The sequence below is a fragment of the Amblyomma maculatum genome, chromosome 9 (assembly GCF_055883805.1).
Source record: "Amblyomma maculatum isolate TAMU_Amacu chromosome 9, ASM5588380v1, whole genome shotgun sequence".
Taxonomy (NCBI): Eukaryota; Metazoa; Arthropoda; class Arachnida; order Ixodida; family Ixodidae; genus Amblyomma; species Amblyomma maculatum.
Genome location: NC_139352.1, coordinates 86,875,598 through 86,887,798, shown reverse-complemented (window position 1 = coordinate 86,887,798; position 12,201 = coordinate 86,875,598). Strand labels below are relative to the sequence as shown.

The window sequence follows — 12,201 nt, the reverse complement described above, 5'->3', positions numbered from 1 at the left end:
ATATTTTGTCATCTATTTTTTTCTACTCACTGAATCTATGCAACTTTTACTTTTATGGGAGTTATTGAAACATGTTTTGTTGTTGCAGTTAATTTAGTGAAAAAATCGCAAGCATTGTTCCAGAAGCAACGCGCTACAAAAAAAGTTCATTTTCAACCTTAAATGCGGGCATGATTCGTCCCGTTTTTAGCAATAAGTCTTTTTTCGTTTAATATTAAGATAATTTCCTGAATTTCAGGAAAATATGGGAACTCTAGACTTCTAGGTGTGTTCTCCGCAACGCATCATGTTCGCCCAAGATTCTTAAACAGCAAAGAAGGCTTTGATTCCAATTTTAAAAAAAGAACTTAATCGATTTTTGCGAAAACCCTTGTCAAGAATCCTCATTACCTCGGAAATATTACGGCCTGAAAAAGTGTTGCATTATATTGTTTAAAATTATAAAATTGAAGTATAAAACTGAGGGCTGGTTGTGAAAATTATCAATGATCAGCCCTATATTCTGGCACGGCTTAATAAAGTCCTCCGGCTGAGACTTTTTCTCTCTATTATCCAGGACTAGTTCTCCACTTCTGCAAAAATTGGAAGCTGTAGAGCTGTTTGTTCTCTTCTCCGTATTATTTTGAAATCGGCCAAACTTGAAAATATAAAAAAAAATGTGGTCACCTTTGACTTCAATTCTAAAACATCCGCATCTTCGAAATTTATCGAATTCTCAAAAATAATTATAAGTGCTTTATAAACATCAGATACTAAAATGCACTGCAATATTTAAACTAAATATATAAAAATAAATATGAAACAACGCATATTGTTATCTATGGGAGTGCTTAAGGCTTCTCCTTAAGGAGAGTAGGCGTCGAAAGTTCGATTTATTATTTCGTGAATTTAGTAAAATTTTAACTTGTGCGATATCCGAAGCCTTCTCAATGCTTGTAAAGTCGTTTCCTGCTTGTTGGCAGTGTTGATGATTGCTTAAAGCGGAACAAATTCGCTATTTCTGGCAATTTCATGGGAGAACGCAAGGGACGGTTGAACTTTTTCTATATCCTGCTTTTTTTGTTGTTGTTGTTGCGAGGTGCTGTGCTATTTAATCCAGTTCTTAATTATATTATTTCATTTATCCTTTACGATAAAAATTTACAGTGCCATATTCTTGAAGACCATTTTTCTGATGTTCGCATAATTACAATGTTGAGCAAAACGCTTTGGAACATGGTAGTTTAGGTGGAATTTTATATTTATTTATATAGAGAACATTTCGCACAACGTCTGAACGCGGCGTCAGCATGTCTCACGGCGGCAGGGGTGATTTGAAACTGAAACTAAAACTGAATTCCTCTCAGCAATGTGCTACACGACTCTTCTAGGCCATGGAGTGAGCAAAACTTCTACGACAGATTTTTGCAGCTAGCAAAGTCTGCAACTGCAAGATAGCTGTAAAGGACTCGAGGACACTGCCTGAATGTCCCCCCTCCCCTCCGCTGTTTGTGTGAATAAATATCTCCCGACTGTACACGATTGGAAGCCTAAGTAGCAACCTTCATTTTCGTTCTCTCCGTACTTTCAAGTAATTTTATCGTGACTCCTCCCCGATGCTGAGCTAGAGCAACAGCGCCGAGCTTTCGCGTGTGCGTCGGGCGGCGGCGCAATGACGTGGCGTGGCCATCGTTACCTGGCGTTCCCACAAACTTCTTGGCTCCGCCTCGCAGCAGCGGGTCCAGATGGTTGCGGTGCCACCGCGTCAAAGAGCGGTACAGGCGGGACACGTGCATCTCGGGCAGGTCACGGCAGCGGGGCTGAACGGGATGAGGTGGGGAACTTGTAAATCCTAGCGCACTCCGCTTTTGCTGGTTGGCGGCTCGCCTGGGAGAAAGTGAACACTGACCGCGCTTCCACAGGAGTGCCGTTGTTAAGCGCGCGATATAACGTTTTGCGGTGTATAATGACTGCGCATACCTTGAGGGGTGACACAATGGGGCGAAGGCGCGCTCAGTGGTGACGGTGAGAAGCACGCTGCCCTGTCCTCTCAGGAAGTGGGTGCGCACTCAGTGCCGTGGGGTCACCATCCCTCTACGAAGCATGACCGGGGGATGATGATCGATCTTTGTCTGCCGTCGGTGTAGGTTGATTCTCCAGCCGCGACTAACGTGCTCAGATGCGTCTGGTGGGCGTCACCCGAGTCGCCGTCTCGTTCCCGTTTCACGGCTCCGCAGCTGGGTGTCGGCGAAGCGCGCGCCGCTTCGTCGTCATTGCGACCGGTGCCATCGCAATGCGGCTTTGCGAGCTCTTTCGTTTTCTTTTCGTCTTAAGCAAATATCTCATGACGCTCACCGTAGTGGAATTTGTTGGTGGTGGTATTAGCAAATGCACTTATTTAGGGTCACTTATAAGCCCTTGATGGACGGAGTCCGCCGATGGCTGGCGCGAAACGACGCGCCCGCTCGATCAGCGATTTCAGAGTGTAGAATGGCGGGAGTGTAGTGTAGAATGGCGGGTTTGAACTGTTTCACTGTGAACAGTTTTCGCGGCTTTGCGTGGACAAGAAGAGGTAGTAGTACCTGTGAAAAAGACGAGGGTGCCTACGTGAAAGTCTGGAACTGCGCCAATATTCGATGGAGTCGGCACCAGTAACGGTTTATCGAGTGGCAGAAATTTTGTAGCGAGAGGTACACGGGGCTACCAGTCAAACATTTCGCGGTGGCCAGGAGAGGCCATTTGTGCGCATGCGCCGATACCATGGTAACCAGACACACCCGACAGGTGCGCCTCGTTCCATTGCGTATAAAAAGCGGAGATTAAATAGATGGCTGTATCACAACGTTTGACACGGATGCAGAGAAGGAGAGTCCAGCTGCTGCTAAACAACGGTCAACTCTTCCGATCGTGAGGTGGTTGTCGCCTGGCTCTTGGCTACTCAAAAAAGAGAGAACGAGCTTAAGAAGTTGAAGAGAGCAGCGGAGATGCCCGAACAGAGAGAAACGACCTTGCTAAGCGGAGGTGCCAGACTGCCGAGCGTAATAGACGGCGCTTAGCCACCGAAATGGAGTCTATGGAAGACGTCAGTCAACGGGAACCAACAGAAGAGGACGTAAAGGCCTGTCGTGTGACTGATCACAGTATTCGAGTTTTGCATCTGCGACCCGGATATTTGAAGCAGACTTTGTGAACACTGGACTACACAATGGGGAACTACTATGCACCTTGTATAGCAAAGAGACTACCAAAACGAAATACTGTATAGATAACATTGAGTCCGGTGCATGCTACTTCACCAATCGTCAGGCAGTCTTCAAGCAAAGCATTCAAGCAAAATGAATAAAAGATGTGTATATATACACAATGTCTCTCATTGCTAAACACGCAGTGACAACAACAAACTCAGCCAGGGAAACATACCTCTCGCTACGCATAGCCGAGGTAAGCCACTGTCAATTTTTTATTGTGTTGTTTATTGCCTCAAAGCATAAAGGGGCAGTGACTCCAAATTTTTGTGCTGCACTTTTTTGTTGTAAATAATGCGTAGCGAATCTGTAAGCATAGAGCACGGTGTCAGAAACCCGAAATCGCATTACATAATTTATTATCGCATTATTAGTACGCAGCAGTTTTGGTTTTGGTTCGTAGTTGCCAGGTTTTTACTTGCCGTCAAAGAACAGAAGACATAACATTGAAATGTCGCGTGGGTCAAAACCCTGTGTGACTTCAACGAGTAGGTGCGTCGTCTGCTCTGTATGCAGTGAGGCTCCGCCATATGCTTTCATGACGGAGTCACACTGCGGAAAAAAAAAATTGGTCAATTGCATCGGTAAACATGTTGTTTGCGTCGTTTTGGTGATCCTGTCACGCCGCGCCAACACGAACTCGGAAACATGCCGTTGTCGCCAGCGAACAGCTGTCGCTAACTCGCTCTCCGACAACTTGCTGCACGTAGCAGTGCTGATGCCGGCCGCTCGCTTCGCTACAGTTTTGCCCAAATTCCTACGCTATACGAGCGGCTGGAAAAAAAAAACGGGAGTGGCTTTGACATGAAGGAGCGCGCGTAAATGTTCGTGAGTATATAGTTTGAATCGCACCGATCGAGGCACCGCTTTCGTGCGACATTTTGAGCGCCGCTTCATGTGTGCGAATCTGGTAATAACTATTATAGAACACTGTACTGGTAATAGACCGATCCCACTGACTGATCTGCGCATGCGCCGGTTTACGGGAAGTTGCACCGCCGCCATGTTTGTTGTAGTCGCCTGTCGGCTGGTCAGTGCGTGCACATGCGACTGCAGTACTGGTGGTGGTGAAAACGTTTATTGAATATTTGCAGGTTTCACGCGGAGCCTTAAGGGCCTCGGCTGTACAATACTGGGTGGAGACCTTAGTCAGGGACTCCATTGGCGGTTGCCGCCGCCCGCGCACGCCACGTTAAGGCCCTTTGGGCCTGTAGGTCGCAGCAGCCGAGCAGGGTCGCCTCCCAGTCCTCCCGGGAAGGGTTAGGGATGGGGAGAAGGGATGGGTTTCGTTGGCAGGCCCATACCATGTGGTAGGTGTCAGCCCCGTCCCCACAGTACTGGCACTGGCCAGTGCATTGGGAGTCAAAATGTTTATGTACTGCCGGGCACAACATCGTGTTAGTGAAGAGGCGCAGGAGCAGCCTCTCGTTCGCTTTTCCTAACCCTTTGCAGGGGTTAGGGTATTTGCGATGCGAGTTTTGATAAAAAATTACAATATCTGAATGCGTAGGCCGGATTGGAATCGATGTCCTCAGCCGATTCGAGTCCCGAGGAAACTGCCCGGAGAGAAAGCGCGCGGGTGGCTGCGTCAGCTGCCTCGTTCCCTGCAAGACCCTGGTGGCTAGGAGCCCAGACGAGATATCGGCACGCGAGGTCCGTGTCCAGACTGCAATTTTGATATATTCTATAGGCTTAGGGGGTGGTCCACCCTTGGGCGTCGTTCCTACAAGCCCCTCGTGAGTCGGTGATGATGTATTTAGAAGTGTGGTCTGATGCGGCGAGAGAGAGAGAAAACTTTATATAATGCAAAAAAGAAAAATAATCGAGCTCTCGTGGTTGGGTCCTCAGTCCAGGACTCCCGCGGCCTTTGCTGCCCTGCTGGCCCGTTCAATCAGCCTAAGCTGGTCTTTCGACTTCGAACTGGACAGCGCAGCCTCCCACTGCACCGGCGTGACGTTGTGAATTATCGGCACTGCATCTATTTTATGGCAGGCCCATGTGATGTGATAATTGTCGGTTTCTGTCCACACCAGGGACACGTGTCCCTGTATACGGTCGGATGTATCTTGCTGTATAAAGACAGGCATGGATAAGAGTTTGTTTGTAGCTGCCGCCAAGACACTGACTGCTCCCTGTTTAACAACTTGTGGGGCGGAGGATATCGTCTTCTGGTCCCCCGGTAGTGCACCAAAATGTCTGCGTAGGTACGAGTCACTGCCCGGTCTCTTCGGCCTCTGACCTCCCTCGGTTTGCATAACCTCGAGCTATGAGATTGGCCTGGATGTTCCCGGGAATGTCGCCGTGCCCCAGAGCCCAAAGTACGAATTGTTTTGTGTCGCTCATCTCGCCGGCCTTCAAGATGGCGGCCGCCTTTTTGCCAATCCTGCCGTTGGTGAATCCTCGGCAAGCGGCTTGCGAATCGGTCGTTACTACCAGCGAACGCCCGGACCTATTTGCCCTCTGCGACCGCTAGAGCAATAGCGGCCTCCTCGGCGTCAGACACGGTGCAGTTCCGTAGCGAGGCGCTCATTTTCTCCTTTAGCTGGAAATCTACAACCGTCACCACCGCATCTCTTTCGTTAGAATACATCGCCGCCTCTACATAGACGGTGTTCTTGTTCTGATAGGTATTGGCTAAGGCTTCCGCCCTGGCCCTACGCCTACCCTGATGAACGACAGGATGCATGTTCTTGGGATTTGGCGCTACTACAAACGTAGACCGGATCGCGTCCTGTCTACGTTTGTAGTAGCCATTGCACTCACCGGTGATGCGGCGAGTGCAATGGCTACCTCTTCAGCGTGTGTTATAGATTTGGCCTTGAATGTAAGGCCATCGACTGTGTTCCCGTTGTGAACGACTGCGACCGTATACCAGCCCCCCCCCCCCCCCCCCCCCCCCCGGATGGGGGCCCGAGGCATCCACGTAGAACACATAATGGCGGGCCAAGGCTTCCGCCCGCGCCAGACGCCGCCCATTATGGTCTTCTCGCGACATGTTGGCAGGGAGAGGCCGCACTGTGAGGGCGCATCTCCAGAGTTCTGGGATGCGGACTCTCCACTGTGAACAGTTTATGTTGAATTTTCAGCCGGGCAAGAAGGCGGCGACCGGACGCTGTCTGTGTGAGGCGGGTATATTGGTCCCGGTCACTGATGTCACACCTTCGCACACATGAAACGCAGATCCAGCTCACAGAGGCAATAACGGACGTGGATAACCACCTCATTCACCTCTGGGAAGCTCGCCGCAGCCTTACACGCCGCTGGCGTCGCCAAAAACAACCGCAAACTTAAAGAACGTATTGCCGATATCACCCACCGAGCCGCCGAGTACGCGGCCCAGCTCGCTGACTCGAACTGACTGTAGTACTGCCGCTGCACACGAACTCAACGCAAATATTCATACGTCGTTGCCGAGAATTCGTTGTCGCTATTTCAAAAAATTTTGTGACTTACCTGCAACGCAAGCGTTCCAAGGGTCCTAAATCTGTTCCTTTAAAAATAGTCGCGTTTAGTTGTGAAGCTCGTGTCGAGGGCTGCATACCAAAAACGTATGGTAATTTGTGGCTTTGATGATTGATTGGTGGGTAATAGGCGATGGCGAATTAAAACATTGTAATTAATTGATGAATTAATGAAATGAAAAATGACAATTGAATAAAGGGAGGTTCAAAGGTGTCAAAATGCTCAGAATGAAAAGCCGATGCATCATGATACTAATAGAAATGTTAGTTCATGTAATTGATAAAATAATTAATTGAACCAATTGAATATTGAGAAATTGAAAAAGAAGGTTCACAGGTGTCAAAATTCTAGGAATGAGAAGCGAATGCTTGATGATCGATAAAATAATTAATTGAACTAATTGAATATTGAGAAATTGAAAAAGAAGGTTCACAGGTGTCAAAAGTCTAGGAATGAGAAGTGAATGCTTGATGATTTAATAAATATTTAAAGCATGTAATTGATAAAATAATTGAAATAATCAAAAAAGGGGAAAAACAGAAAAATTGGGTTCAATGGTGCTAAATTGCAGAGAACGAGAAGCCAATGCTTGATATACTGATCAAGAAAATTTAGAAAGTGCACTTGAGCAATTATTTATTTGAAGAAAAGGGACGACTTAAAGATTGTAAAAATGGGTCAAAAGCACAGAATGAAAAGTAAATGCCTGATGACAGTAATTAAAAAATTTTAAGTGTGTAATTGATCAACTAAAAATATCAATGTTTGTATAAAATTAAAGACTGTATTGAAGGATGTCAAACAGATTTTTGACACCTTTGAACTGCTTTTTCTAATAACAAATTATTTTTAATTATTTCAAATATTTTATTAATTACACTCTAAATTTTATTAGCACCATCAAGCATTGACTTTTCATCCCAGCATTTTGATACCATTGAACCCCCATTTTACAATTTTTATTTTTTCATATATTTCTGTTATTTAATTAATTACACACTAAATTTTCCTAATTAGCATCATCATGCATTGGCTTTTTGTTCCGAAGATTTTGACACCTTTCAGCCTCTTTTTCTAATTCATTTTTCAATTATTTCAATTACTAAAATGATCAGTTGCACACTAAATTTTCTTCCTTAGAATCATCAAGCATTGGCTTTTCCAGTCTGAGCATTTTAGCACCTTTGAACTGTGGCTTTTTTCAATTTTTTCAATTGTTGAACAAATATCTTATCAGTTACACATTAAATTTTCTTAATTAGCATGATCAAGCATTTGTTTTTCATTGTGAGAATTTGACACCATTGAGGCCCCCTTTATATAATATTTTTTTTTTGCATTCTAAATCTTCATAAACAGCACCATCAAACTACCTTTTCATTCAGAGAATTTGACACACAGGTAATTATTAAACTTATTAATTGTTAAATTACAATACATTTTCTAAGTTAGCATCATCAAATTGGCTTTTCATTCTCAGGGTTCTGGCACTATACATCACCCCTTTTCAAATCTATTTAATTTCCTTGTTTGATAGACTAATCACATTGATTTCATTGGCTCATTGTTGCCAATCATTCACCAATCAGTAATTGATTAGTAGAAGCATAAGTTACCATGGTGCAATGTTTTTGTACAGCCCGCATTATTTCCAACTCACGGTGCCTGCAACTATTACTCTATACTACAACAACGCTGACGGCTTTTCGGCCAAACGAGCTGTGTAAGCTATCGTCTAAATACATAAAACTAGAGCCATTTGTCCCATGGGCTGTTATAGCACCCAGAAACGAAACAGGTGAATTTTTCCAATACTTTCTAGCATGCACACGAGCTAAAAATAATTCGGAAACACGGTGCGCAAGCTCTCCGGGCGGCTGGAGCAGCCGGTTGACTACGTGGGCCAGCATGCACCGCAGCAGTAGTGCTGTCGTGAAGCCGGCTAGTGGGATCGGTCTATTGTTGATAGAAAATTCACAAAGTGTAGCAAATGAAAATGGTCATAGAGTGTAGTTGTGGCAAAAGTCAACTTAAATCGGCAATTGCTTACATCACAGAATGCACATACAATCACCACAAAGCGCTGGTGTGACACCGGTGCGCCCAGAAGAGTCACCGGCACTACTTGTGGAAAGAAAATTAGGCCGATTGAGGACAGTCGTCATACACACGTTTCATCGAGCTTATTTTATTATGAGATAGGCCTCCTATAGTAAAACGACGGAAGATGAACCTTTATTACAGCGTTATGTTGCTGACCCGTTCTGAAGTGCCATCTGGCAAAACCGACTAGGCCTAGCGACGAGTAGGCAGGCAGGGAGCAGCACAGTTCGTCGTCTGGCGTGCCCGCAAGAGGCACCGTTGACAAAGGCTCTGCACTTGTGCTACTGCTGCATGTGTATATCAGCAGTCATGATAACATTTGTCTTTTCTGGTACAAAGTCAAGAAGTACTCACTGCTGCGCCGCTGACTATTACCGCGCCGCCGCCGGCAGCTTTCGCAAATTGTAGTGAATGAATATTGCCGTCAAGCATAATTTTGGCTGCAGTGAGCCGTCATGCTGTCCATGCATTAGGGATGTCAGGGTGCTGGCACGCTGGCATACGTAAGGGTGCAATAAAACAGCCAAAGCGACCTGATCAACTGTGTCGTATCTTACATAAAAAAATTAGGCAGTGACGTCACAAATACTCAATTATAGTTTTTTCAATGAACCTACATTGCAGTCAATGGGCTGGTGATGGGTCCGGAATGCAAGAGCGAGCATTTCCACAAACATTAAAAAAGAATTAAAGTATATTCTAGACCGTCCTTGAGTCTAACACTTCACTGTGATGGTCTTCACTCACAAAGGAAGCGTGTGACAAGCTCTGCACAACCTTGTAATTTCACGTGTCTACCCTTTTAAGGTACATATATGTAAAAAGAAGAAAAAAGTATTAAATGAGTGAAAAATTGCTGTGGTTTAGCTCGGGTAAAACTACTGTGTAGCAAAAGTTTGCACTCACGGTTATATGTGGTAAAGCTCATTATTGTCATCCATCGTTTATATGAAGAACAAACGATTCTCTTTACAAGTGACCATGTCTTGACGTCATCTGTAGCTAATTCGCATGCACGATTTGAGAGAGGCCTGTGGAGTTGGTGACGATGAGACTCTGACATCATGCACTTCGCATCTGTAACTACTGAGCATACGCCATGCACGCAGCGAGCTGTGGAGTCGGCAGAAGCTTAGGCGCTGTGTGTTCGGCGCTGTGAGGCTGCAGAGTCCGTGGCCGCAGCAGCAGGGGTGCAACTATAACCTCGCACATGGTGCACCTATTGCTCGGCGCATGCTCAGTAGCGGCTTCGGCTCCGCATGGCGACCTTGGCTTTATACATGGCGTAGTGAACCTTTTGCTTCAAAGAAGGTTGGCCAATGTAATGAAGTCCAAGGAGGAACACTGATGGTCCTTGCATCCAAGCGATATAAGATTACAGGTTTTAGAGGGCTCCACTGTGGCCAGGTGTCGAATTCTCATTGGCTTCACTGCCGGGCATACCCGTAAGTGATGAATATCTGCCTCAGTATTCTGGGAGCTGCATACTGAACACCCTAGGCAGAATATAAGTATTGAAAATGTGGCCACGTTCGAGTGACAGCTAGAGTGAGGGCAATCCGGAGCCAGCGCAGCCGCGGGGGCGGTTACCGCACACGGAGAGACAGTAGCACAGTAGTGGCGCAGGAGGTTTTCTTTTCTTGTAAGAAGGAGGGTAGTATGATTCAAATTGAAGAAATGTGGCATTGATGAGCATAGGATTGCCAGACAGGTTGCAGAATCTGCAGAGCTTTGTGAACTGAGTTGTCACGAGGGACCCACTCAATTCAAATGGTTTGTGGGATGCAAGCTGCCAGGTGATGTATATTCTAACAGATTTGTGGGCTGCGACTGACGTGTCAGAGCAGATGTGTTACTTGAAAGGCGTCGGTACGGATGACAGTGAGTGGCAGAAATGTTCTTTGTTGTTTTGTAGTACTTGGTTGAATTCGTGTATGTGAGAGATCCTGAATTTGGGGGCCCCACAGTGGGTCTGCACCTCCTCCTCATTTTCCTTATGTTCTGTGCTACTGCTTCTGGTGTTATATAGAATACGATGTTGTCTGGCAGGTCAAAACGCGGGCGAGTGTGTAAACTTTTATTGTGGAAAGTAAAAAAGAGGGGGGGGGGGGGGGGATGGAGTAGGAAAGGGTCAGCACGTGCCTCCGAGACAATGATGTTCGCGGGCTATACAGGCCCATGCCACTGACACCCATTGCCAGGGCCAAAACTGCGTGCATTACGGGAAGGTTGCTGGTGTGGCACTGCTATGAAATGTTCTTTGCCTGTGCGGATCATATGCTGGAAGGAATGGGATTCGTAAAGACTTGTGAGAAACGGCTTCTTTTAAATAGGCCCCAATCTTGCCCCGTTTGAGCACTTCTATGTACGAGCTTTGCGAAGATAATAGCAACAATAGGATTTTTAAACTTTTTATGGGAATGAAAAGCTTGCGATCATCACCCCTTGGCTGGGATGGGGGAGAGTGACTAATAGACTTGGTGAAGATGACTGCACTGGTTAGCAAAAGATGAATCAATGGAACAGATCCAGGCCAGTGTGGCTGGTTCCTGCAGTGGGATGTACAGGTTGTTTCACTTAAGACTCTCCGCGGTATCTTAAAATTTGGTTCTTGCAGTAGAAGCCCGTTTTGTTCCAGATAGTATTGCTGCCGGTGGTGTGGATTCGTGTTATCTAGCAGGCTGGCTAACTCTTGTTGAACAGTTAATTTTTTGTCCATCACTGTTAGGCTGTTTATTTGTTGAGGCTGGAAGGCTACCGCAAGTAATATCCATTACAGTGTAGGTTTTTGAAAATACCATTATCAATGCTGCTGTAGAACCAGGAATTTTGTAGCCTCATTCGGGCGAAGCAGGCAACGCCTACGACTGTGCGTTGCACAGCGGCCCACTTTCAAGCGATCTTAGTTAAGAGCTTAGCAGTAGTAATTAAAAAGTTAGCTCCACAGTTTTCGTTAACTAGCCTCTCAGTCGACATTTTTACCTCTATTCTAATGCATAGAACCTCTGATATAGAGCTGGGCTGAACGCAATCTTGTAACTGAAAAACCCTATTTTCCCCTGAGATTTTTAATCATTGATGACTTCATTCGCTAAAGGAGGGCACATGGCTGGTGGCAGTGATGTTGTAATTTCCATCTTTAAACTTTCATGGTGGACATGTTTTTACGCAGGCTGCTCAGATGTGCGGAGTTCCATCCAGACGGGAATACAGTGGCCGTGGCCGGCAAGGGCAGTGCGGTGCGAGTGTACGACCTGCGCAATGAACGCCTACTGCAGGAGTATGACGGTGAGTGGCGCTCGTGATGGGTTGAGTTGGCCCGCTGCAAGAAGTTGTGCCGACACACAGGCGGGATGTCTGTAGCAACTTGGGAAAGCTGGATAGTGTGGAATTGCCTGGGAAGTTTTGTGTG

General features: G+C 46.1%; 1 protein-coding gene across 1 annotated transcript in view; it reads left to right on the top strand.

The window, feature by feature from the left end:
• LOC146179687 (uncharacterized) overlaps window positions 1-12,201 on the top strand; it is an 88,753-nt gene that overhangs the window by 52,845 nt on the left and 23,707 nt on the right. The window contains exon 7 of the mRNA XM_084579317.1: window positions 11,962-12,077. Within this exon, the coding sequence (XP_084435443.1) occupies window positions 11,962-12,077 (116 nt within the window). The remainder of the gene's footprint in view (window positions 1-11,961; window positions 12,078-12,201) is intronic.